The sequence below is a fragment of the Micropterus salmoides genome, unplaced genomic scaffold, assembly GCF_014851395.1.
Source record: "Micropterus salmoides isolate LMB-PRFRI ecotype aquatic unplaced genomic scaffold, ASM1485139v1 Ms_hic_scaffold_22, whole genome shotgun sequence".
Classification (NCBI taxonomy): Eukaryota; Metazoa; Chordata; class Actinopteri; order Centrarchiformes; family Centrarchidae; genus Micropterus; species Micropterus salmoides.
Window position 1 is genome coordinate 12860027 of NW_024041373.1, and position 27782 is coordinate 12887808.

General features: G+C 37.8%; 1 protein-coding gene and 1 long non-coding RNA gene across 5 annotated transcripts in view; one reads left to right on the top strand and one right to left on the bottom strand.

Moving 5' to 3' along the window:
• adgrb3 (adhesion G protein-coupled receptor B3) overlaps positions 1–27782 on the bottom strand; it is a 114031-nt gene that overhangs the window by 63856 nt on the left and 22393 nt on the right. For 3 of the 4 annotated variants that reach the window (XM_038737754.1, XM_038737755.1, XM_038737756.1), the window contains 2 exons: positions 3586–3696; positions 1034–1195 (listed from right to left, as the gene is read on the bottom strand). In XM_038737754.1, coding sequence (XP_038593682.1) covers positions 1034–1195; positions 3586–3696 — 273 coding nt within the window. The remainder of the gene's footprint in view (positions 1–1033; positions 1196–3585; positions 3697–27782) is intronic. The other variant, XM_038737757.1, reaches the window with a different exon arrangement.
• The window catches only part of LOC119917432, a 49103-nt gene that overhangs the window by 1449 nt on the left and 19872 nt on the right, over positions 1–27782 (top strand). The gene's annotated exons all lie outside the window — the stretch shown is intronic.

Genomic DNA, 27782 nt, shown 5'->3' on the forward strand with positions numbered 1-27782 from the left:
ACAATAATGAATTCACATGGGCAACTCTGTAAGTTCTGGTTCTGAATTAATAATTGTTCTCCTTGCAAATGAATGCATATACCTGGAATTGGGCTGTGTAGCTTTTTTTCCTTGAGCTTTATTGCTGTCTGAGCTAAATATTAATGGCCGTGGAGGAGTCACACCAAGACTGGTAGTTAGGCAACTGTTCTTTGGGAATGACTCATTCTCTTTCTACCGTCCACACACATCAGGAGAATGACCCTTTTGAAAACTGCCAACTTCCCACTTACACATGCCACATCTAAAAAGGAAGTACAGTGCATCATAAATCAGAATGTCAGAGGATGCAGCTCGCAGTATTTTTGATCAGCCATAATTACTTAAGAGTTTGTGATGAGATCTGTGAAGCACTACACTTAACGCGCCATCAAATATCTTGACTAAACATGAGTTCGGAATCTCATTACTAAATCAACATATTTGTCTCTGTAAACAATCCCAAAAATGGATAATGGCGACTTGTTTAGAAGAATCACACTGTCCTAATAGATGCGAACAGACAAACATTAGCGCGCTGCAATCACCAGTCAGAAAAGCATCTGATGCTGATACCTGACTGCCAGTGACTCATCTGCCCTGCCATCATGGGTTGAGGAAGAAATGCCTTGCAGTTTGTTTTGAAGAAACGCTGCCAAGCTATTTTAAAATGCACGGCTGACCTTCAAGGAAACGAAGCTGACAACATATCAGTATCTACTGCTCCCCAAGCTCCATGCAGAACCACATGTCATTAAACCATTTCAATGTTGATGAATTGCCTTACAGTTATATGAAATGGAAAACACAAAAGTGATAATGAAAAAAAAAACACATTCACAAAATAACATCAAAAAAAGAAAGCATTAGATTAATAATACCTGGAGTAATGATGATAATAATACATTCTTAAATAGACACATTGAAAAGTTTGTTAAAACACAGCAACACATTTCCTCCTATAAACAACAAATGAGCAAAACATTAATATTCAAGAATCTGCGGCTAACACTACCTGGACAAGGGGCAGTGTTATTGCAAACCCTTGATTCTCTTAAAGGGCCGCTGCAGTGTGTTCCGTATGGTGAGACACATGTTCTTGTTCGCACCTGCGACCCTTGACCGCATGTTACAGAGCATGAGCTCCACTGGGACCACTCCTCTGCACCTGATTCACCTGTGTGGGAGAAGGGTGACACTAGTTAAATGCAGCAATATGGTCCTGGGGCAGGGCTTACGGGGGCGGGGCATGGTGGGCGGGGTTTAGTACAATGGGAAGGGGCCAACATGAGTCTTGAGATTTACACTATTGTATAGTCTATACTACCTTTATGTGATCTTTGATAAATACTGAATGGGCAGCTTATTTCTTCTGACTAGTCATTTAATTTGTATGCACTAAATAAAGTGTTTTGTGTGCAATCATGGTCTTTATAGTGTAGGAGAGATGTGTAAATGAGTAATGCTTTTATTAACAAATTTAATGGGCATTTATGCAAAGATCACAGAGAGGACATAGCTATGGTTATCAAAATGAACAGTAGACAGTAGGGTTGCATCCAACTGTTTCACTTTATCTTAAAAAAAAGTTTCATGCATTTCAGTGAAACCCAATAATATGCTTAAACAAAATGAGAAAAATCACCCAAAATAAAATTCATAAGAACATGGTGACATGCAAGAAAGACAAAATCTGAAAAAATAAAATGGAATTGAATGGGTGTTAGTTCAGAAAGAGGTCTGAGATATGGATTCCCTTGCACTGCAGCAAACTGTCTAGTTTCCTTGACAACAGTGGAGCAAATTCTCTGTTTTAGACGATGGTTTCAAATATTTTTCAAATCCATCTTAACCTGTTAACTCCAGAGGTGGAGGAAAATGAGAAAGTTAGCTGATTTTATTCAGCACATCACAGCCATTTTCCTGTGTGCGAATGTGGCTCAAAGAATGCTGTTTTAAATATACAGCAATTTCAATTGTGAGTGCCCAGATGAAATGTAAGAGGTAATAATTAAGCCACAGAATGAGTGGATTTTTATTGTCCAGGCCTTTGCGTCTATATGGAGGTTTTGGTAAGCAGACTTTGAAGTAGTTTAACTCTGATTAGTAAGGATTGGGTTAAATTAAAAAGAATAAGAAGAACCAACATTGAGCCTTTCAATCTTCTAAAAGGGGTCAAATATCAGAAAGCCATGAAATGCTAAATAAAGCTGTATATTATGATGAGGCAGTGGGATGATTTCCAAAGCCACGGTAAGGAATACATTATTTGGTGACAAGTGAATGGACAATCAAATTCCTACATCAGAATAGTCACCAAATAATTTCTGTTTGATTATGTTAAACCCTCAGGAGAAGTATTCATTTCCTTTGAGGCTTTATTCATTAGAGAAATAATTGAATACCAAGAGGAATATTTTCAATTGCAGCTCTGAATACATTTATGTCATTGGAGGTCATCAAATTGTATTTGAATTTTATAGCACAATGTGCTTTAAAATACTTTCTCAGCATGTAGTATCAAGGAGACATAGATTCAGCCAAATAGGGATCTAAACCCTGCCCTTAATTTTGCAGATCATAAAATAGACTGAAAGGTGGATCAATTTGTTAAATGAGGCAGTACAGGGAGAGTAAATTGTGTGAGAATGAGAAACAGAAAAGCACAGCGATGTGACTCGACAGGGAAACAACATACCTACAGCGTGTGTAAAATGGAGAGGCGTTAATGAGTTAGTACCGGTGTGTATGTGTATAAAAATTAAAATGGTAATGAAAGTTTTTAAACAATGACAGCAATTTAAATGGAACAACACATGAAAAAATTAAAACAATTCCCCAAAAATTGAAAGAAAGAATAAAATAAAATAAAAATCTCAATAGCAGCTAGATCTAAACCCACCCACTGAAGAAAAAAAAAGTGTTTTCTAGATAAAGTAAAGTCAAAAGAACTAAACAGTGAAAGCAAAATTAAGGTTTTGCTTTAATATTGCTGTCACATATTTCAAAACTTTTTGATTTTATTAGGAAGGTTGCAGTTTGTAAAAATCATTATGAATTTAGATCATATCAGTTTTTAATTTATTGGATGCTACACTTGATTAAGCCACATAGCTTCATTTTATCTCTAAGGGCAGCATCTATCAGCTTAACTTTTGCCAAGTATGTGTTTCATATTTGGCTAAAGGGGTGGGTTTTTTCATCGAATGACATTTAATTTATCATGCCTTGGAGGAAATGATTAAATACATGAGGGCCTTAGTTTTAAACTGCTGTTTAATTAATGTTATGTGAATTTACTGTATGAGTAATCCACTTGCCAACTCACTATGTGACAATAAAACAAACAGACCCACAAAACCCAATTATGTTCTATATTCAAAGTAAATACTCAGAGAGAAATGGGAACTTTATCTTCCTAGTTCATATGTAGCAATAGAGAATGAGTTGGAAAAAATAATAATGCAAAACATTTCCACTTAAAATGTGCAGTACAAGAGAGAGCATGCATGATGAAATTACGTTTAGTTAACAAAATAAAGTAAAGAAACATAACTAGTGTATTACCAGTTTGTGCCATAAATTTAGCAGATTCAGCTTGCTCCTGCAGGGCCTTTGTGTCATGAACTGATCTTGGCCGCTGACTTTTTACTGTATGCTCTCCGATCATTCCATATTCTATGGGACAAAATAGAGGTTCATATGAAAGCTAGACTTAAACATGATTTTCTGAGAACAAAAGCTTATTACATACTGTTTTTCAGGATGTTCGAAGCAACTGCAGTACATGGCTAGAAACAAAGACCACACAAGTTTGTATTTAATTTGTCCTTTTACTCTAGGGCATAGAACAATGCAACGAATTTGTAAGGGTGAGTTGGAAGTATTAATTGAGCTTGAAAGCACAGCGTAGACACATAGCAAACATGCAAATAACCTCGCATTGTTTTTTGTTTTTTTTAAGACTCTAACACTTCATCAGACCAGCTCCCTATCCCCACCACCCTCCTGCACACCCAGAAAAGAAAAGAAAAGAAAATGAAAGTAAAAATGTGTAAGCCATCAGAAAGCCACAGAGGAGGGGGTCATGGACATAACATGCTATTGATCCACAGTTTCCTCAAAAATCTGTCATCTTTGTGGGACTTCTTTTTTGGTTTACCCAGTCTAAAATATTGAGAGCCTTTTGTAAAATTAGACAAATGTATTCTGAGCTGTATTCATTACGATGCACGCCCTCTTTGTTTCCCATGATGGGACAAAGAGACAATGAGCACAATGTTCTGATGCCACACTGAGAAAAGTGATGCTAAAAATATTGCATGTAGTTAGGAATTTGCATCAGCTGTTTTAAGGCAATCTGACAGACCCTAGAACAGCGTTTATTTTACTTATTAATAAACTAAATAGCTCATGCAAATAGTTTTTGAACCCTGTTTTTGATTATAACGTGCATTACTTTTGGCAGTGTGGTCCTAATGAGGTGATTATATCATTTGCAAATAGGCAATGCAGGTGATGCATCAACAACAAATTCACACATGGCTTATGTTAGTACATTAGACAATACAATGCATCAGCCATTGATTGGGAAGATGTTTAAATCATCACTACTAATATAGTTTATGGCCTCAGTTTCCTGTGTTCCCTACAGCAAACTGGGAGCCTAGAAAGACTGACCTCCCTCGCAGTGAGGCCTAAAGGAAGAAATCTGTCATCTCATCTGATCATGTTCCACTGAAAGCTGGGATTTTATGACTAATTACACGATAAATCACTTGACTACAAAAAAAAAAGAAGACAGTTGTCAGATCCACGCATCAGACTGTTGGCATTAACCAAATCATATCAACAAACATGGTCCATGATTGGATTAAGAAAAATTAATAAATAAATCAAGACCAAACAAAAAAATCTCTTCCCAGTATAGCATCAGGAAAATTGTGTTTGTGTTTGCATAAAAAATCTGAATATTAAGAAGGTATAATGAAAGGAGAGAAAGCCGCCAGGTAGAAAACAAACATCGCAGCCTTTTGATGCTGATTGAGATCTTCAGACCCATGACTGCACAAAGTAAAGAGCTTCAGAAGCATGTTCAAAGGTCTTTCGGTCTGATTTGATCGTGTCCACATCTGTTTTGCTCAAATTAAACATAAAGCACAGTGTGAACTCTGTGCCGGACAGAGAATGTGCAGGCACACTGATAGTTGGACTAACTGTGGGGACTTGATATGATTTTCAGTCATGAATATTAGAAGGCTAACTACTGTAGATACGTTGACACATTATCTTTTCACTGGGTTTCTGTGCTCTACCCTGTGGTGTCTTGGATCATGAACCAATTCCCCATTTAGCAGAATAAAAGGGCTGTCTGATTTTAGTCAGCCTGAATGTGTGCTACTCTGTGCAGGAAATCACACAAAAAGCAGCTTTTTAACAAAGTTATAGAAAAGAAACTAAACACTAAAAGCTATGAGAGCTATGAGTACAGTAGCACTCTCATGTCACTTGACTCAGTGGAGCTGGAAGGTTATAGAAAGTACACACAAAATGACTTGGCTTCTTTTAATGCTTTTACTTTCTAAATAACGTTCAACGTTGAAAAATGCAACAAAAAAAGAGCTGAAAAGATGTATAACTCATTATAGACACCCTGCTGTCCTGTATTCATAACATAATGACCGTGTTATACTACAAAAGGCAACAGAGCTTATAATTTCTTTGTATCAGTATACTGTACACTGAAAGAAAGTAATTCCTAACTCTCTGTTCAAAAGTATTTAAAAGTAACATAAATGTAAAGAAATGATTCAGCACCCTTTAAATACTAATCAACATGACCGGTGTCACAAGTTATTGATCACAACTCATACCTTTTGAAAATAATTTGCCTCTACAAAACATTGATCAACTCAGCCTATTAAATAGTGATATTCGCCCTAGAGTTTGTCACACCTAATCTAATCTAGCTCCCAGCAGCTCATGATGAACAATACAACAAAAGCATTGCAACATGAAAAATGACAAACAGTCATTACAGAGCACACACTGTGTGAATCAACCTTCACACATTTCTAAATGGGAGCATTTCATCATCAGGGATTCATCGTTTCGTGACTGATGTTTGAGTAATTATATCAGCATGGTATTAGGACTGGACAGGAAGCTATTAAAAAAAAGCTCATCCTGTTGGTACGCAAATGAGAACTGGTTAATTTAGTGCGTAAAAAGTCTCAGATTGAAGTGTATGAGACTGAAGTCTTTATTGACGCCACAAAGCCAAAGTGTTAATCCTAACGTTGTGTTTCAGAGAGCCTGAGGTAGAATGGGAAAGAGCAGGATATTGAAACATGACACCAGAAAAGTACTGAGAAATAAGCACAACGGTTTAATTGAACTACTAGGATTGCATTCAAGCCCGTGGCTATATGACAGTAAACATGAGAGACAAACCCGAATTTTAATAACTGGAGGGGTAGGCTGTTGTCATTTGTCAGAGCAGCCCAAAACAATGTGTCTTCACTGTATATTACGAGGCAGGAAGCGCAGATGATACATTTAGCATGTCATTACTTCTACAACATTTCTTCAGTTTGAGATGGCATCATTTTCACGATTTGGCCTGTATTCAAAACATTTTAACTGTGCATTTTAAAGAAAATGAAGTTTAAGATTTATGAGGTGTCTTTCCTTCAGTCAGGACTAAAGAGGAAGCTTATTATTGATATCCATCAACCACCATGCTTCAACAACAAAGGAGAGACAATGCCATTCAGAGAAATCCATCACTGTTAGCTTTCTTTCATTTTGTACAATGAGAGGTTCATTCACTTTTGTTTTGCATGCACATCACCTCAATGTCATGCATCACTGACAAAGCATGCATTTTGGGCCTTGGATTTAAAAATGACATGTCTTCAGGTGTTACAATGACCATTTTAATTTACCAGGATTGACAAAGTTGAAGAATAGCGGCATTGCTTTCCTGAAACACTCAAGATATTTGTGGAGAATTATATGCATTAGCCTTAAATTGGGAGCTGAATTACTTCAATGACCTTGGCAGACAGATGAGCAGTAACCACATTTCCTTCCACAACAGGCAACACCTTTTAACACAAGGTCAAAGCCAAACAGCTTGACAGGAGGGAGTTGCTTCTGAAGAAAAGTTTCACAAATGGTTCTTACCTTTAACAATTAGTTTGTGTTCAATATATTATAGATTATAGTAAAAGCATGAAATTGGTAATAACTGAAGAAACATTTGGCATTAGAATTTAAGATAGTCTATCTAGCATATTGTGCACATACCGTAATTGAAATACAGGTAATACAGTGTACTCTATTTACTGAACAAAGTGAGGCTAAAAGCCACTATTAACATCGTAACCTCTCCTCATGCTTAAACAAAATGGTTGTCTTTTTATATAGATAGAGTGTACATGATGTAGCGGGACTGTTGGCCAAATATAAATGCGCGCTTGCCGGATATTTTCTTAACACCTTTTTCATAGGCTCCTATCCAAACAGTTTATTGTTAGACTAGAACCATCTACATTATTTCCTCTGTGCAATGCATTTCCCTTTACATACAATGGCCAACTCCATCAAACAACAAGTATTTTGTAGCATCAGGAAATTACTTTACTTTCTCCCTGAGATTATTATAGCATAACTTCTCAGAATTATAGTCGTCAGCAGGTTCACTGATGATTTTTGTGACTCACTGCCGATACACATGAGCCAAAATGACTCCTCATCAGTCTCAGCTACTATAACACGCCTCTCTGTTATTGTTAGCATTAGCATCTGTTGACAGCTTTGACATCTAAGCAGGTTAAACTTAAGATGGCATCTTCTGATGCTATGAAATTAGATTTTTGACTGACTGAACCAACAAAATGATAGACATAGTATTTTAAAATTGTTTCTCACATGATGTTTTACATTTTTACAAGCTCCTAATTCGCTAAAGAAAGAAGCTGAATTAGCTCTCCATTCAGTAACACTTTGCAACATCAAAACCTGTAATTACTTCCAGTAAGTGCAAGAACAGTTATTTTAAAGTATGCAAGGAAAGACTGCTTACTGCCACCATACTGTGCCATCAATTTATAATGGCAGCCATTTTGCCTGCTTGTCAGAGATAATCAACAAATCAGGTGAGAAATAAAGAGACGAGGGCTGGATTTTGAGCGAAAAATACCATCCTTTCAATTTTAAGAAACTGAAATACTTTGGGGGCTAGTCTCTTGAATCAGGCTGCTTTGCAAGTTGATCTTATCTTGAGACATGTCTGGCTGTTCTAAAAAGGGAAAGAAAATAGCTCTTTTGTCTTTATCTCCAGGGGTGCATCTCTTAGTAAAGCCAGAACTGCATGCAGAAACAGCCAAAACAATAAAAATCTTTGGCTAAAATGTCTGCACAAAGGACCAGCTATGCAGGCGCAGCAACATACTCACCACTGGGCTATGACCTCAGCAGGTGACAGTAAATGAGGGTTATAACAGAAAGGATGCCAGGGCTCAGATTTTGAGGCAACAGTGTGACTGGATGTGCTGTGGCCCCCACACAGGCCTTTATTGCAGTGTCAAATGGATTGTGGTGGACAGTATTGTCATGCCAAAGCTGAACTATTTGAGCCTGATGTGGTGGGCTCCAAGCTTTTCTGACCCATCACAGCTCATTGATGCTTTCGAGCTTAATTAGTGGGCATATTTACAAAGATATTCACGCTTGATGTAATTAATGTCCTGCTAGTAAATACATGCATCACACTTTACAAACAAATAAAAGACTCAGCACGCAATCAAAGAGAGTGAAAGTTCCCTGGGTCCATGACCTTTGTCAACACTGAGGCTTTGATTCACTGCATGCAGAGAATTTTAAGCTTACAAACTGGCAGTGATCATGCCAGCTGCAGAGAATCCAATGGAAGACATTTCATTTCTAGGTTCATCTTTACTGTGTGGACACGTTCCATGTGTAATTTTATTGAAAGGCAGTAAAAGCCAGCCCCCGTGTCCATTGACTGATGTGTCTAACCTTGCATGAAATGAGCCTTTACTCTGAGGCCCCTATGAGTAGCTTCTATCAGGGGCGCTCCGCTTACTGCCCTCTATGCATTCCTGCCTGACTGTCTGACAAATGTAGCTCTTAATGAGAGGCACTTCATTACCACTGCACTTTGAAGAGTGTAAGTTCCCAAAATAGAGACAAGCGTACAGTCCACGCAGACCAGGAGGAGGGATACCTCCTTATCCCGTGACTGTCTTTGATTTTCTTTCAACAGCTGAGCTAGTAAGGCTGTTTTTTGTCGAATGTAGTGATATTTCTGGGTCCTTAAAGTACATATTTAAATATATTGTAGTTCTGTTTGAGTCATGGATTACAATAGAAATACATTTAAACACATATATAGATGCCAAACTATAATAAAATACATTAACCTTTCCAAAAGGTAATAATGACTATATGCTAAAACTGTTGTATTATAATTTATAGTCTTCAAATTCTAGTTTTGTACCAACAGCACTGAAAAATGAAAAGCCTGTTCTGGTTGATTATGGATTTTTCACCACAAAACAATTAACATAATTACAATTAACAACAAGTATATTACAATAGAAAGAAAAGTTATAATAACAAAACATATTCCAGAAGAGAGCAAAAAAAAGTCATTATGTTTCACGGTGGAATACATTAAAATAAGTACATTGAATAAAAAACATCAAATATACATTTATTCATAAGTACAAATTCTTCTAGTATGTTGTATTTATTTCAACATTTTAGAGGCAGGACATTGTATTTTCTCAGGACAATATCAGAGTTTTAGACAAAACTGAAAGACTACTTTCAATGTAAAAAGTAATAATAAATATGCTGATGACATTGATGATGATTATGATGTAATGAAGATGCATCATATTTCCCATAAATATACTTCCACATCCGAACAGTCTTAAATGTTACTCCAACCTTATAATAAGACTACCATTCATAAACACTTTTATGAATATACTCAAATGTCCTCAACGTATTTTCTTACAGCCATTATACAAACCCTTCACTGTTGGTGGGACCATATGCTTGAGCCAATCTAAAAAACTCAATTAGTCCTTCATTAAGAAAATGAGGGGGTTGCACGGAATCAGATACAAATTACGAATTGTCCTCTGAGACATACAATTATCCATCATATTCCTTCAGCCATCTGTTTGCTTCCTGTTGACTCTCCTAATGACTTAGATTGAAGCCAAATTAGAATTCTCTGCAACTGCCACTGCACCTCATTGAAAAGTCATGTGAACTCGCCTAAAAATGGAGTGAGTGTGGTGGGACAAGTACTCAGAACACTGTCTGTTGCAAGCAGACAGGATGTATTTTGTATTACTGATGTGTAGGCAAATGAGTGGCTACTGGAGATTGAACTGATAATTTACAGCACAATGCTAAATCACAAGGTTATCGAGCAGTACCTCGCAAAGCAACCTAGATGGAGCTCTGACGTTATCAAAGCACTGCATCAAGAGGCCCTGTTGCTGGGTGCTGTGAGCAGATCATTCCTCCTCTACACTTCAGGGAACAGGCTTCAGCCGTCTGGTTTCAGATCATCCAAACTTGGATAAATTGAATCTCTACTCTGTCAAAAACCGCACAGTTTACATGCATGCTCCACAATCTAAACATTACACTACAATAAACTGAATCAAAAGCATCATCCACGTTACGGTGGTTGTAAATAGATGCTTGCTTATCAATCTTTGGTACAAGGTGGAGAAAATTGAAAACAAAGGCAACAACAAATGTTATTTTTGACACTCATTTCCTTGTCAACTATTTCAGGCTTTCACAGAGATGTACCCTCTGCATGATAATGTGAGCAATGTGTCGTGCTTTTCAGTTCAGCTGCATGATGCTATCAGAAAATGGGCCCGCCTATGGAGCATTTTAAAGCGAAAGCAATGCCAAGATTGCAGCTTATAACTTTCAAAATCACCAGCCTTTTCAAAAGAGCGACACTGCTGAACCACCCGTGACTAAAAGTGGGGCTGCTGCAGGGACACAACTGAAAGGACTACTGTGTGCCAACAGAAACAAGGATGGAAGAGGATTACTAATGAAACCATTTCAGAAAGAGTAGTCAGGTGACATGAATAGTATAGAAACTACGTATTGTATGCTGTGTGAAATACTGAGGCTTTCTGAAATCTGGGACACGAGTCTCATGTTTAACGCGTTTAATGAAATATTCTCTTGTAAGTTATGGCCAATTGCCTCAAAACATGAGTTGTTGTTTTTTTTTTTGACCAGCAGGATGTGATCTTAATGTGGTTGTAAATTTTGCATAATTATCCTTTGAGGCATCCTTTACTACAATGGTCCTGCTAAGGGGCGTTGGAAAACTATGGAAGAAACTCCTGGCATCAGTATAGAAACACGCAACCCCAGTAGATGACCCGGCAGTCACACACACTGCCAAACTCAATGCCGCCATGCCAAGCAATGCATCTGTCAAGTGAGAAACATGACACATTTTTTAGCACCTTTGCGACTGCAGCCAATTTTCAAAGAGCATACCTTGTCCTTTTCTAAGCCATTTTGCTTGGCATACCAAGTAGTGACCTTAGATTTAATAGAGTCATGGTTTGGCATTGGAAATTCCTCACTAATAAACTGTAATATGACACACCTAAGAAATTGAAAGCGCAAAACACAATATGGACTCTGTAACCAGGGAGGCAAATGTGGTTGGATGACCATATTTCGTAGCAAGATAAATCATTTCCAACAGCCCCTAATGAGACCTTCATAATTCATGCTGTCAGCTTTTCCACCGCACCAATCATGTCTGATCCTTTAGCAGTGGTAAAACCCACTGCTTCAGACTGCCACCCTGCATCTATCAGCACAGGGAACATTGTGTCATATGCAAGTTAGTCATGAGGAAGACGCCTGCAACATGCCCTGTCTTTGCTCATTGGCTAAGCCCATGTTAAAGCAAATACACTCTCCAAAATAATTACAAGGACACAGTGGTGATGCTGAAATGTCCTCAGACAAGAGCTGCACAATAGAATGTTTATTTAATGGATTCTGATGCCAACTCTGGGAACTTGAGAACCAACACAGTTAAAGTCCCAAAGCCATGCATGGCTGCACTAGATTGTAATTAGTTTGTATTTTTATAAAGCAAATATCCTACTATGCCAACCATTTCCGCAAAATGACTATTTGGTTTTGTGGTCCAAGTTCTTTAATCAAACATAACTAGATGATCAACAGCTTCAGCTTAATGTCTAAAAACAAAATGTTTTATGTTTAACTTAGCAAGTAAGATTCCAACTAAAAAAATTAAAACATAAACAGTGCTTATGCATATACAGTACGTCATCAGTTGTCATTACTAGGCCTGCATTAATCAACTCTTTTCTTTATTCTGAGCAATGAGAGAGGTGAACACAACCTCAGAATATATTTTAAAGTAAAGTGGGCAGTCGTCTAACCTGTGGTATTTTCTATTCTTTATTTAGACTGCTGTAAAGTGTTGAGGGAGAGAGAGGATTGGAAACACAGGAGAGAAAACTCTGCAGGGATTCAGTCTCAGGACAAAGGGGGCATTTAGTTCAAGAGACAGGGGATTTAACCACTTGATGATCTCTGGAAACCCAGAATATTCCAGAGACAAACATACCACAAAAGTGACCACTGGGTTCAAATCTGGCCCATTTTATCTTCTGTAAAATGTCTTTCAGTCTTTCTCAAAGTGATTATGTCAAAGACTTCTGGAAAAGACAAAATGTCAAATGAATAGAAAATTGCCTTTTTCTCACAATACCATCTGGTACATTTTCAAGTTTAATGCACACTTACAGTGTTATTTTTCAAACTTCCGCAACCCTAAATCAGAGAGATGCTAAGCACTGTTAAATTAATGGAGCAAAGAAGCATTATCTTAATTTTAAATTATGCTGAAGAGTGCTATTGAAATTATGCTGAGTGTTTGTGGAGGATAATTGTAATTTCAGCAGGGCAAAGTATTTGTGTGAGATAAGAAAAGGGATGGCACATTAAAAAATTGGAATAATTAAGTCATAATGTTTTTGTATCCTGAAAAGGTCTCAGGTTATTATCCACTAGAAGGCTTTGGAATCAAACTTATGAAAATTGAAGAAAGACTGGATAGTGAACAAAACGTCACCATTCTGGGTGAAAGCAGCATTTATTCATCAATAGAAAAAAGAATAAACATCAATGAAGTTTCATTGTCTGACAGTGTGATTAAAGAAGATTTTTCCTGTATTCTGCCACATCTTTCTGTGCATTAAACTGATTATCAAATGCATAATTTACACACAGATTATAAAGGAAATTAGGTTACTGTCATTCAGTAATCAAATTATTGCCTCACTGTGGGTATTTTACTTTGATATGGTTGCAGTGCACTGTAACCATATCAAAGTAGATATCCATTTGCTGCAAATGGATATCTACTTTGCATGTTTATTTATTTATTTACATGCAAATGATTTGCATGTAAATAAATAAATACATACATACACTAGAAGTAATAAATCACAATTTGAATGAAAACAAACTCTCTTCACAGCTGCCAGCAAACACGGCACAACTAGGAAGTAGTATTTGTCAATGATGGCTGAACCTGTTGGCTCTTTTTCAACATCACTAACAGAGTAAAATTAGAGTTTGCCGTTTATTAAAGTCATGTTAGTATTTTTTTCTGGATAGTGATGTTATTACAACTGTTAAAATTATGTCTTGTTTTCATGTGGAGCTGCCAAAGTGAGCTTGAAACATAAAGTAAACAAGAGAAAAAAGAAATTTGACTCAGTGGCTAGGAGCTGAAAATGGAATCAGTCCATGACCAGACCTTGTAGCTTTGCAAAAAAGGGGACTTTTCAACTCATCAACCAAAAAGCCTAAATTCTTATCGGGTGGCTTTAAAAAGGAAAAGTATCTGTCTCAGTCCAACAAAAAGGCCTTCTAACTTCACATAGCCTCCAAATCTTAGATGGAGTATGAAATGACTTATCTGTGACAGCTCCTTGTTATATGCAGTAGCAGAGGCAGCCAAGAGTGACATTAGTATTGGAAATTAATTGTTTTTTAATGTGCACGTCTCCATCGTCCAGCACCACATAGCCATGCGCCATTACTGTGGTCAATTATCCATTCAACATCTTACCGTTGGCCAATGTATGGAATTGATTACCACACCGCAAGCATTCCCTGCAGCCTACCATGTCCGGAATATTAAGTGTGGGAAAAGAAGGGTTTAAACTCAATCAGCTTTAACCTAAACATGACTGCTTAATCGTTTTCCACCCAGAGGCCACCAACAAGAGCTACAACAATATTACACATTTCCATCCCCATATGCACAACACAGATATTAATACAGCTGGACAGCATTATTAGTGTGAAAAACACTGTCCTAAATCTTATTATTAAAACTTCAGTTTTTGTTCTTGGATATGGGAGGAAATGAAGCCCCTTCAAGCCAGCTTCTGAGCCTTTTTGGCTATGATGACATTAAGGATGATTGAAGTGCATTATCTGGGCACACAATGGCTGCTGTCCATTCAGCTGTGCTCTGCCTGAAATGGGGAGCTGGCGACAGACTCACTGCAGAGGTACGTGGAGTTTTAAAGGCCTGTGACACCCAAGGTCCCCAATAGCTTTGGCTGAATAGCCTGTCTGGCCTATTGTTGGCAAGTTCACACTCATGTCGATGTACCTGTCTGATATGCTGTCAAAGCTCTCAGGTATTTGGCCTCTTAGCAAAAGTGCTGTTTGGCTTAAAAAAGAAGGTGATTTAAAACACATCCCTTTCTTCAATTCAGTGATTATACCGAGTGAAGTGGTTAATTTGCAGAGATTAATGTGTCATGGCTATGGCAAGGATTCCACATACTGTAATGTCTCCCTATTTATAAGGACCCTGCCTGGATGAATATGACAAAATGACTCACAGTGTATAAATCAAAAAAAATAATTCAAATTACTTAGAATGATTTCAAATTTTTATGATGAGTAAATGCGGCTTTGTACTGTACACGCATTAAATAAAAATGCGTGAGAATAATGCATATTTATCAGTCACCCCTGTCAGACTATGGCATCCAATATGTCCTCATATGAAGGCAACTCCTTGTTCATTCTGTGTTTCTCAAGTGTGATCTGTTTGTGAGACTGAATGACAAAACCATTCCCTTCCACTTCCCTTGCACTCTGGGAGAGCAGCCTTAATGAGCTTTTCAATGCAAAAAAATGTAGCCCCATGCATATATTTTCCCACTCTAATCAGCAAAGGAAAAAAGCTGTCCTTTCATGCACTCTCTTGCTCTAATCTAATTAGAATTTATTAAACTAGGCAAAAGTTCAAGGACATCAATAGACACATTTTCTTCCACACACAGTTAGCTACATGCACAGTAGAAAAGGATTGTACACCAAATGGGCGAAGGAACCATTTTAGCCCCGACTATCATTTCACCTCATTATGGCATTTAGAGGCACTGATGAATGCACATTTTCTATATTTCCTCCTGATTTTAAAAGAGACTGCACTGAATGGTCACATAAATTAACTATATTCAGCCAGTAATTGAATCTCCATGGACATAAGGCAATATAAAAAATAGAGGGTAATCAGCAATGCACTACTCTTGTATTTACTTAATACTCTGCAGACAAGAAGTAGAACAGCAGCATTCTGAAATGCCACTGTATATGAAAAATAAAACCACTGCATTTGGACGTACACAGGCTAGCTCTAAAATGGCATACATAATAAATAGAAAGGAAAGCTAGTGTGTGGACAACTGTATGTTGTCATACATTCAAAATTGTCACAGTCACAGAGGTTAATCTTATGTCATTATTGCATGGAAACCTAGGGTCAGCTGAGAAAATGTGTGCAGATCTGTACTCTTGGGAGGCTCTGTGTAAACCTAACATAAAATACAGTCATGTTAGTTCGGTTCTGCAGTTGATTTTGCAGCTATACCAATTATTGACAATAAAAATAATAATGATGTGTCAAAAAAACATGGATTGTGTTTTGCAGCTGCAGAAGCACATGAATACATGGGAATACATTGAATCTCCAGGGTTTGGTGGGTACATTACTGAATGTACATCTTACCTATATTTGCTTAAAATTTACCAGTGGGACGACCAGAAGTTCAACATCAGCCTCTTTGGATACACGTTTTGTGCGCTGTCTAACTGTACTGCATAAATAGTATAGTATGTAATATATATATAATATATAATATAAAATACAATTGTGTATCTGGGATTGTATGATATTGTATATCTGGGATTTGGCATTATTATTATTTTTTTTTTTAAATGCGTTGAGCATCAGTAGAATGCTCTACACATACATACATACATACATGTTGTGTTTAATGACAGGACACAAACAACCAAGACTGTCAATATAAAAACAAAAATCTGTAAACTGGAAGTTACTACACTTTAGTTACCATCCTGGAATAATTAGTCTCCCGTTGTCAAGATTGTCAAGAAGAATAGATCTACATGTACAATAGTCCTAGTTCTATCGCAGTGCTTTTGTACAGAGCTAAAACAATTGGTCAATTAACTGATTAGTTTATCAAAAGTGGAATACATTGATGCCTATTTTGATATTCAATTTATGATTTAAGTCATTCATCAAGGAAATTGCCAAGGAAATTGTGTCATTTGTTCATTGGTTCCAGCTTCTCACAAATGTGAAGACTTTAAAGGCCTTGTCTTGCAGTCTTGTAACATAGATCTTTGGGATTTGGACTGTTGGTTATACAAATAAACTGTGATGTGTTCTGAGAAAATAATTGGCAAAGTAACTGATATTGAAAATAATTATTTATTGCAGTGTGGGTATCTGTCCTTTAATGTCACAATGCAGTATCCCTGTAGCAAACTGCTTAGTGCCAATACATTCTGTATCTGCTTTGTTTGTTCAGTTCTATGTAAAATCTTGCCCTGTTCAGGACTTCGGAAGGTCCCATAGGAAAGCTCCGGGAAGTGGATGTGCATCGGTTAAGCAAATGTGCTTAATCACAAAACCAACTATCCTGTCTTCACCCTTGATGTGTTTTGTCTTGCAAAACCCCAAATTGCTGTTTGAAAACACTTCCGATAAAGCATAAACCTCACCTTTGTGTCACTTGTCCAGGTAACTTTTCTAGTGCAACTTCTTTGCCTCGTTGTGGTGCACTAAACCTAATGTCCCCTGAGGCTGGACGCTCACTTGTACTTGACGGTTGGTGAGATCCACAATTGTAGTGGGTGTTTATTACCCCACAACTGCCACAGTGGTCAACTTCGACAAGATACACAAAGTTGAGATTTATACTTCATCAGTAGTGTTTTCAAACCATATTTATCAGTTTTCTAAGAGAAAAGACATGAATGATGACCACAAACAGGTTATTTTTGCAACTGTATTCATAGCTAACCGCCCCACCTCTGTTAAAGAGCCGTGCAGAGCCGCATCCCAGGGCTTAGCTGTGGGACCTTCCGGGACTGTTTCCCATGCAGCGGATGAGAATGGGGCTAAGTGTAGTACTTGTTATATACAGTTGGCACTATAGTAAAAAGAAAAAAAAACAATCTTGCACACACTAGCAGGACTGCAGTATGGGCAAGCAAACATCACTTAATACACTGTGAGCGAGTGCCATTTGAGGTTATGGGTAAAGTGTCAGATTACAGACAGAGACGGACTGATTGACTGACTGTCCAACTGATCAATGTGTTCATACCTCACAGTTATTGGTTTCTGGCAACACAGAATATTTTTCTGTACTTAGCAGCAGTCAAGTTGCTGCAGTGATTGTCTTGAAATCAAAGAGCCAGACTGACACAACTCTGATCCAAATAAAACAGGGCAGCAAGAAGGGCAGACAATCACCTTTCAGAGGAGGGAAGATCGCTGGCCCTGCCCTTGCCTCAGTAACGGAGAGCCAGAGTCCTGTCGTCTTTTTATAGCCTCTGTTACATTATTGTCTCAGCCAGGCAAAACATTGAAATGTAGTAGGATTTATATCCCTATTCTAAGCTAAATTTGTGTGTACTATTGATAGTGGAGAGTATAATCAAAGCTCCTTGTCATTTTTACCAAGACATCAAGATTATTTTGTTAACATTTAACACTTTACCAGGTTTTTACAAAAAACTAATTGTATATAAGAATTAAAAAAAAAATAAAAAAATAGACAAATGTACAGGCTACTGCTAGCCTATTTCATTTTCTGTCTGAAGCTTAGTAGAACTAGTCCAACAGCTCCCACACAACTCCTGTTCTCCAAACAGCCTTTATTTCCAGACTAAATCATAAGTCTCACTTTCCTAACCAGCCAGCTTCCCACCACAAGGCACGTGGACTCAGTCATACAAGATGCTCCCTTGTTTGGCATTTGATATAACTGACAGATGTATCTTAGCTAGATCCCTGGCTAACTTTTCCAGACCCAAGTACTGTATAACAATAACAGTGTCACGATAACTTGTAAATGAAATTTCTGATCCCAATAATAAGTACTGTAAATTGGAGCTATATGCACATTAAAGAATAGCAAAAATGTAGTATCCAGAATGCTACAATACAAAATGCTACTGCAGATTTGTGTTTCTCCTCTGAAATTGTCTGTACTAAAATACGTATCACACACCAGAACGTGTAGATTACACATAAAAGAGCATTCAAATTCAAAATAGGACTGCTTACATAATATTATTGATTTGTCTAGTTCCACAAGGCAACATTTTATTGCTTGTTGTGGTTTCTCCTACTAAAAAGCAACATAATTTCACTCTTCACAGCCATTTTTCATGGCAACAATTAGCATTCTGTGCTGTTAATTTCCAGTGCCATTCCTGAGGCAAAGTGACATTTAGGCACACATATCTATCTGTTGATAAGCTTTTCGCTATTTGTAGCCACCGTCGATTATTTGGACATAGAAATTTAAGTCTTTAAAAATGAAATAAAAACAATTCCTTTTAAGACAGATATTTTTCATCAGCACCAGCCAGGCATAAAATGAACATCACTATAACTGGCAAGATACCCAGCAGGGGTGATACTAATTGAAGGTTAGTTTCCCATAATACATAACTGAAAAACTGTCACAAAAAGGAATGTAAGCCCATCCAATAACAATCTTTTTTTCTCTCCACTGGGAGTGACAACAAACAATTTATGTTGTGATCGCAGATTCATCCCTATGTATATCGCTAATAAAAATAGAAAACATTTCTGTGGCTAATACTGGCCCTTTCTGCAGGGACAATAATCATTTGTAATTATATAGTATATATGTAGCTTTTTATCTAATACACACTGACATGTAAATAGCTAAAACTAATGAGCCCAGACACTTTTTCCATGACTATATTTATAAGATAATGCAAAATGCAATACATTCATTTGAAGTTAGAGCAATCAGCAATTCTGGTGTCTCTAGGCACCCTGCAGAGACAGGAGACAGGATTCATTATATGACATTCTCAATAATTCATTGCAAATGAGCCCTTCCTGTTTCTCCTTGTTTTAATGTCTCGGTCAACTGTGGCTTGGCAGCTTGCACTGAATGACCTCTTCAATGATCAACTCATGATTACCTGGGACCCCTCACTTTGTGAAAACCACATTCTTACCTTTAACTTCTTTCACTTCTTAAGCATGTGACACATGCAGCGGAAGTGACTTCCATGGAAGCGCACAAACCAGTTGGAGATTCTCTCTCATTATCTTTTCTCAACGGGCTGCACAGTTATTTGTGGCTGCAACTTCATTCCTTACTTTCCTTTTTTAGTCATTGTCTAATTGTTCTTTCTGTTGCTTTGGAGATTTAGACAATTGATGACATACCCACCCTCATCTTAAAAAAGCATAGTTAATTGTAAGGTACTGTGGATAACAAAGGACATCCATAAACCTTACAGAAATCTCTGAAGCTCAGTTAATGCACTGCTCATTTTAAAAGCAGTATACGTCGCTACATAAAAAGTGCATCTATTAAGGCTACATCTGTTATACTGATACAACTGTGCAGAATTTAATCCTCACAGAGTTCACTTCCTTCAACCATTAAAGCACAATTGGCTTTGAGTTTAATAAAAATTGACACTGTCTTTTACAATGTACGTACTATGACAAATACAGTATGAGTAAGTAAGTAGACCCATGGAACACATCAGAATAAACAAGCAATTGTAGAATGTACCTACTATGACATTGGTAGCACAATGTGACGACTTGTTCTTGGCCTACTTAGAAAAATAATTCTTAACCAGCAAAATAGTTTGTAGATATTATAGATAGTATTTACCTCTATATTCATGGAGTTCATTGATTTGGTATTTATGCAAGTATGTGGTTATTTAGAGAAATGGCAGAATTGAAAACAAAAATAGTGAAATATCATCATCTACTTGATGGATTGGCACAGTATTTTGTAGAAAGATTTGTTCCCCTGTTATGTGTCCTGCTGAATTTTTATTTAAATGGTCCAATGCTTTGTTTTATGACCAAAGACCTGCAAAGACATTCCCATCAGCTGCGCTTCGTGTTTAGTGGCAATAAGCACATTGTGGAATGCTACCATGCTACCTATGTTCAGCCTTACAGAGCCCCTAGCATGGCTGTAGATTCTTACATTTGTAAATAAATGCGTGTGGCATTGGATTTTGCTGATAATGAGGCAAAGCAAGTATATACAAACAATCCAAGCTAATACAAACTAAAGAACTATCAATCACACCATCTTAAAAACTTTTCTCAGATCTTTCTGCATTTACATGATGCGTTTTATCCACCCCCTCCTGCCTCTAACCCCCACTAGAGTCACGCCTTCTATCTATTCAGCAGCATCTCTGAGCATGCGAGGGGAGGGCAAAGGAGACCGCAATGCCACAAGCAGCACAAAGTGCGGCTTCTGGAGATAGAACAAGAAGACTTTTGTTTGCTAACTCTGTGGGGATCAGTGCTCTGATGTCTGCTAGATTTAGCTTCTGTACTGGAAAATGACTATGTTTATTAATGTCAGCTACCGAACCAGCAATATCGTTTCCACTTTCACTTCCACTTGAAATCTAACTGAGTAAAATTGCATCAAGGATTAAAACCACTGCCATGTGATTGTCTTCCTGCACTTCCACACTGCAGTCATTTCAATCCTCTGAGTCAGGGATGAGGCACATTTCTGGTTTGTTTATGGAATATTGAGCTGGGTCAGTTCAGATCGTCTCAAATGTATCAGATCAGTACAGGCCCAAAATGAGCTAACCCACATATCACTCATAAAATGACTTCATAATTAAATCTAAAAAAGCAGAGAAGGGAATCACATGCTTTGCTTCTTGTTACCAAGCAACCAAGTCAACCAAAGTGCATACCACTCTGTCCATATTAAAGGCAGGGTGAGGGGAATTGGCCTCCCTGTCCGTTTCCAAGCACTCTTTTTGGATATACCACGTTAAAGGACAAAGCAATAGGAATGTGGTCAACAGATCAAGTCTAAGTGGGGTGTTTGGAATTTCTTTAATGAGAACTTGGCTCATTTAGAGTCATTATTGAGACTCCCAAGTTGATGTAACTTGAATCCAAAGCAGTTGGCCGGTGGGGATGGTTAGGGCAATAAATTTACTGCAGGGTTCTAAAACAAGTGAAAAGAGGAAGGGAGTGAGAGGCTAACAGGGAGGATATTTGGCCAACGTGAGCTATTCCTTCATCTGTAGTAAGCCACACTAAGAGGATAAGACACAAGAAATATTAGAAAGGATTACAGTTTTTCTTTTTCTTCTGAAATCAGGGATACGAATTAAGGAGTCACTTGAGACCTGAAAACAGGCATCCATTTATCAAAATGTATATAGAAAGACAGATGGGATCGTTGGTTTAAAAATATTGACTACTCCCTCATGAAATTGCTTTAAAAGGTGCTAAGTCAAGCAATATGTAAACAACAAACTGTCTAGAGATTTTGGAAACTATAAGAAATAGCTACACAGAGCATCTATATTCTCTTTATCTATAATTTTTTAAAACCCTACAACAGATAATTAAAATTTATTTTTCTTGACACAATATAGCTTGTCACTACTGGACTGCAGATCCTAAAAACCCTGACTCATGCAGTATTGTAAGCACAGTCTGTTTTTAAAGTACACAGCTGTCCCATTATGCATATGAAAGTGGGCAGGAGAGGATGTAAACGTCCAGAATGCATCCGCCCCTACCCAGCCATCCACACTCACAACAAATATCCATCCTATGTTTATGTGCTTCTGCCTATGTGTCAAGTTCATTTCAGTTCAGCAGCGGGTGGGAAGCACACGACAGTACCACCCACCTTTTTATGCCGCTTGACAGCCCTCTGCATGACAGATAGCTGAGACACAAAATGCATTTGAATAATGCAGGCATTCTCTGCGATGTATGAAGCCGTGGTGATGGTCGAAAGGTACATGCAAAGATAGAGTCCAACAGCTGCCTGACTACCTCTCAATAAAATAGGCTTTTAATGGGAGCTACTTTTCTCACATTTTCAGAGGCCCTGCAAGTGTCTACAATGCCGTGTTCTAACAATGGAACAACTGGAAAGTGCTGATTATAAATGTAAGATTATTCAAAATTAGAATGAACACTGAGGTCAATGAAGCTGTCTGAGGTGACTGTTCCCTTGTTAAATAACCTATTTTTTCTTTTCTTTTTATCTATTGTTACCTAAAGAACAGTTTTCCCCCTTGTCCCCCCTCAGTGTTTTTCATTTATTTATTTTTGGACTGAGCACCTGCCTCCTCTTAATTCTGCACACATACCTGGTGGGTGGATGAAGGCTGGGGCAGTTGCAACATTGCCACTGTCTTTTTAAGAGAATATGGACACATAGCACCTGAAATACATTCTACTAACTCAAAGATTATTATACATTTGCCTACAGACCACCTTCATTAAAACCACCTGACTCTAAAGGGATGAGCTGTCAAGGGCTTTGCAGATCACCCAAACCCTGCCCATGCCATTAATCTAAATTAATGCTCTGACAAATATGTCATAATATTGGGTGTGAAATATGATAAATGCTCGCTTCAGCCCATCCATAATTAAGTGTCTTTAGCAAAATGGCAAAATTTCAAATTGCAGAGTTGGCATGGCCTCTGAAAGCAACAGAAATGACCTCATGCTTTTGCTCTGAACAACCTACTAATAATGAAGATTGCCCTTTAAAAATACTTGACAGGTGAAATATAGTAGAGTGCACAAGATGGCTATACAGTAAATATGAGCCACATGCACACTTGAACCTGTCTAAATTTACTGTGTATCAACCAGTTCTTCCTACATAGCTCATTAAAACAGAATAACTCTATCATATCAAAAACAGCATTATCATGCCCAAATCATTTTGTCAACAAATTACTGGTTTAATGTTGCAGTAGTTGGGGGGGTATGTTGTGCCACTCGCATCTGCATTAAATGTATTTAAAACGGAAAAGTCAGTATATGTTGTTGTTCAAAGGGGACAAAAAATATGAGAATGCAAATTGAGTCTGACGCCTTTCAGTGAGAGAAGAATTCTTCCAGCATTGTGGGGATGAATATTCCTGCTCTTGCCAGCATCTGACAGCATCACTGTTCTGCAAGAGGAATATTGAAAAAATGGAAATGCATGCAGTCTGTATTTTCATCTCACGGAAGTAGCTATAAAATTTTAAAAGAAATCTCACAGCTGCACGATACTTGCCTAACTGGTTCATTATATCTGTTTTCTCAGTTGTCTTCCAAGGTAAATTACATAAGGTATTGTACAGCCCCAGGTGCCAACCTTTAACTAGACCAGGAGGCACATTCACTTCATTCATTGGCCTTCTTGGTAATAAGGTGGAAGAGAGTGTCAGCCTATGGCCAGCTGGGAGGCATAGTCCACTGGTGAGTCAGACGACGTGTAATAGGCAAAGCCAAGACATGAGGGGAGACTGCTGCAGTCAGACTGATGTCACAAGTGCTGGAGGACAAGCTAATAATAGGACATGTTTATGAAAATATCAAAATATAACATGCCATGGGGTGTCCTGGTTGCTCAGCAAGCAGGGGACATGCAGTGTACTGTAATTTTCAATCTGGCTCACAACTTTTTTATTTTGCATCTTAAACCCTCTCCGTGCCTTTTTCCTGTCTGTTCTATATCTGAACCAAAGCCATACATATACTTAATATCAGATAACTTTCATAACATACGTAGTGAGTGACTTTTTAATGAGAACTGGATATAATCTATTGGACTAAGATTGCAACCAATATTTCATGTTACTATTGCTATATGTTTCCATGGAGGCTGGAATGTAACTTGATTTCTTTCTTATCAAGTAATGCATACAAATAATTATGTGAGCAGTAACCCCCCACCCCCCCAAAAAAGAAAATGCTAAAGCAAAATTGAAATTTCTTCACTACAGCATGCAGGCTTCGCATGTGTTTCCACAAGTATTGGTCAATTAATCAACTCAGACAACATCTATGAAATTGTGAGCCATCAAACTGTAATCCAATGAAATCAGAAATGGCTGGGAAAAGAAAATTACATCTGATGAAGCATCATCTGCACTGTGTCTATGTGGTTGTACTGTCCCATTCTGGACATTTAAGAAACAGAATATGTCTGTAAAGAAGGGAAAATGTTAGAATTCTTGAGGCACATGTTTTAACAACAGCATTGGTGCTTGTTATTTTTCATCATGAATCTGCTTTTGGGAACTAGTGTTAAAGTATGTGGCTTTATAATTTAGATCATTTTCTCTCCCACTCCCGCAGTGTTGCTGTGCAGACTTTAAAGGGCGAACTTCCCTCTGCTCTTGTCTATCAGAGCTGAATCTAGCAATTTCTATCAGAGTGAGCCCAGGGATGATCAGAACTAGTACAACACTGGCATAACAGACACTGAAATCCAGCTCCGATGGGGGTATGCTGAACTCAAATGGGCACATAATGTAATACATAATGCCCATGAGCCAATCTACTTTAATTTTAACCTTTCATGAAAACATGGCGCTGGTGCCTTTGTCAACCTTTAAAATTTGTCAGTGATAGCGCAGTTATAGTTTCTGGGCATACTGTTATTTATTGCAGTGAAAATATTTTAAATTAATTTGACAGTTTTAAACTGTCTAACTTCAGATCATGCTGAATAAGACCTTTAGTAACATTTCTTAAGGTGATTATGGGGATCTTGAATTATGAGACGATAGAATTAGTAGGCTAAATTGTATTCTAAAGCAAAGTGAGATTGGATTGACAAAGAGTTGACAACCTTTTGCAAAAGTGCTGTGTTTTCATTGATTGTGTGTAAGAATGCTGTGGCTTTTTTGGTTAAATTAAAGAACAAGCCCCTGGTCCCTTGATGGTCCCAGTGTACATGCTTGTGATTTTGGCTAGAAATCAAGAAAACAGATTGTATAAATTCCTCTTCTGTGCTTCATGCACAACAGTTTCAACTTGAGACCAGATTTTCACGGTTTAAAAATGAAATACATGTAGCTCTTCTCTATAGACGTTCAATTTACATTTTGCAATCTCATGAGAAAACGGACCACTAACATACCAAGGTAGTGACAGATTTGTGTGGGTGTTTACTCTGTCGAAGCCAACATTGACATTATCTGATGGGTGGCGTTTATTTTTTCTTGCCAGTCCAAGGTCTTGAATAATTAAATAGGATCGGTGTGCTCCTCTTTTTGTTAAAGACAGGAGGTATTCTGACAGTCCCTTTTGACAGGCTTGCCCTACCCCAGAACGTGAGGTGCCTTCTAAACAAAGCCTCAGCTTTGTGCATTGAAAGCAGGGACACACTGTCTAGACCAAATACCTCTTGCACACTAAGTTCACCAATGCCATTCTGTCCTGAAAGGCAGACACCAGCAGAAATCTCATTGCTTGCTTTAGATTCATCTGTCTGGCCAGGGCTGATGGCTTCAGTCCATCTGGGAATTCAGTCAGCCTTGGAGTTATGCACCTGACATGCTGCAAGAATGGACACAAACCAACACTCCCTCTGAGATGAAATTTGTTTTTTCACTGTTAATGTCCAAAAACGCTGTGAGGCCAATAAATCAATGCTTTTACAGATGAACGCAAGAAGAAATTGATGGAGGACATTTGTAGGACAGGCACAAATAAAGTAGGGGCCAAACATCCAAATATGTTCTTCCCTCAAGGACAAAAAAATATTGTTCCATGATTTTCTCTGTGAAGTGTGGCCTTAGGGCGGAAAGTATACACAGACATTTGCTCAGTGTGTTCTGTGCCCGTACAAAGTAACCCACATGAGAGCCCTCTTAGCGGTTCCATGACATGGTTAGAAAATTGCGAATTGACCAAAAAGCACAAAGAGAGAGACACACTTTCCTACATGACGGTGAGACAGAAACAGAAAAGTCAATCATAGCTCAGAGAAAAATGAGATTTCATAGGCCCCTTTGGCAAATGAGAGTGACATAGTTATGCAAAGAAAAAGTGATCAATATGATTTTGTAGACAGTCAAAAGAAGAAGCTGTTGCATGAAGCCGATATAAAATATAAACAAATATCTGATTATGCATATTCTTGGCTTGACTTTTTGGCTATTCCACTAATTCAGTTCAATAAATGGATGACTTATACCATTTTAATCAACCAGTCAGTTAAATAACTTAAAATCAGTGCTTCAGTTTCTAAGTTGCCTCCACTCCCAATACAGCCAAAATGGTTATGATGCAATCTTTTTGTATATACTCTGGTGTAGTACATTTCAAACCAAAACCCTGGTGCTCTAGTACCTCCAGGAGCTGACTGCAATGGCTGCACCTCTCTTGACATGATGTTCATGTGTTTGTGTGTTCGAGGGTATCGCCACTTTGATAATGATCCACCCAGTAACATCCACACTTCTACTTGCCCGCTTTGTCAAAATAACTCCTGGCTCAATATCTGGATTGTCAAGTACATTTGAGAGTGGTTCGCTGAGCTCAGCGAGACCCCAAGGAAAATTCTGATGTGATTTAATCACGGTATTACCTCAGCAAGTGCAAGCAATAGAGAGGCAAGTGTGGGGAAAATGTGATCCATGAGGCTACAGTGGCTTTTATCCAGCTGTTTGCTCATTGCATTTGTTTAATCTCAGTTTAGAAATATTTGTACATGTTATACATTATCTGATTTTACCATAGCTTTAACTATCTGAATGAGTGGTCCCATCTTCAAAGTCTGCTGTCGCAGTGTTTAGTTGGGCCTCATTGTACATGTTGCATAGATGTAAGTCAATGTACATTAAACCTAAATTAAAAAAAGTTAATTCATACTTTGCACCTATGTGACATGCGACTAAGACCTTAGTCTTCATTGTAGTTCTATGTAAGTCCTTAGTGTAATCGTAACTGTTGGTTGGATCTTGCAGGTTTTGGTCTGATCTCCACAATATTTAGTCTTTGACAATTTGTGCCTCTGTGTGTGGTCATGTATGCGTGCATACAACTGTGTGGGTCTGCAGTGAATAATGCACTGCACTGAGACCACCTTCTTCATCCATGATGTATATAGGGCTGCAACGAACAAGTTTTTATTAGTCTGTTATTTATCTTTTTGATTACATGTTTAGTCCATAAAATATGACAAGGTAATCACAAATGGCAAATCAAAAAATAGTTGTCAGTTAATAGTCTGTGGATTGATTATTCAATTAATCAG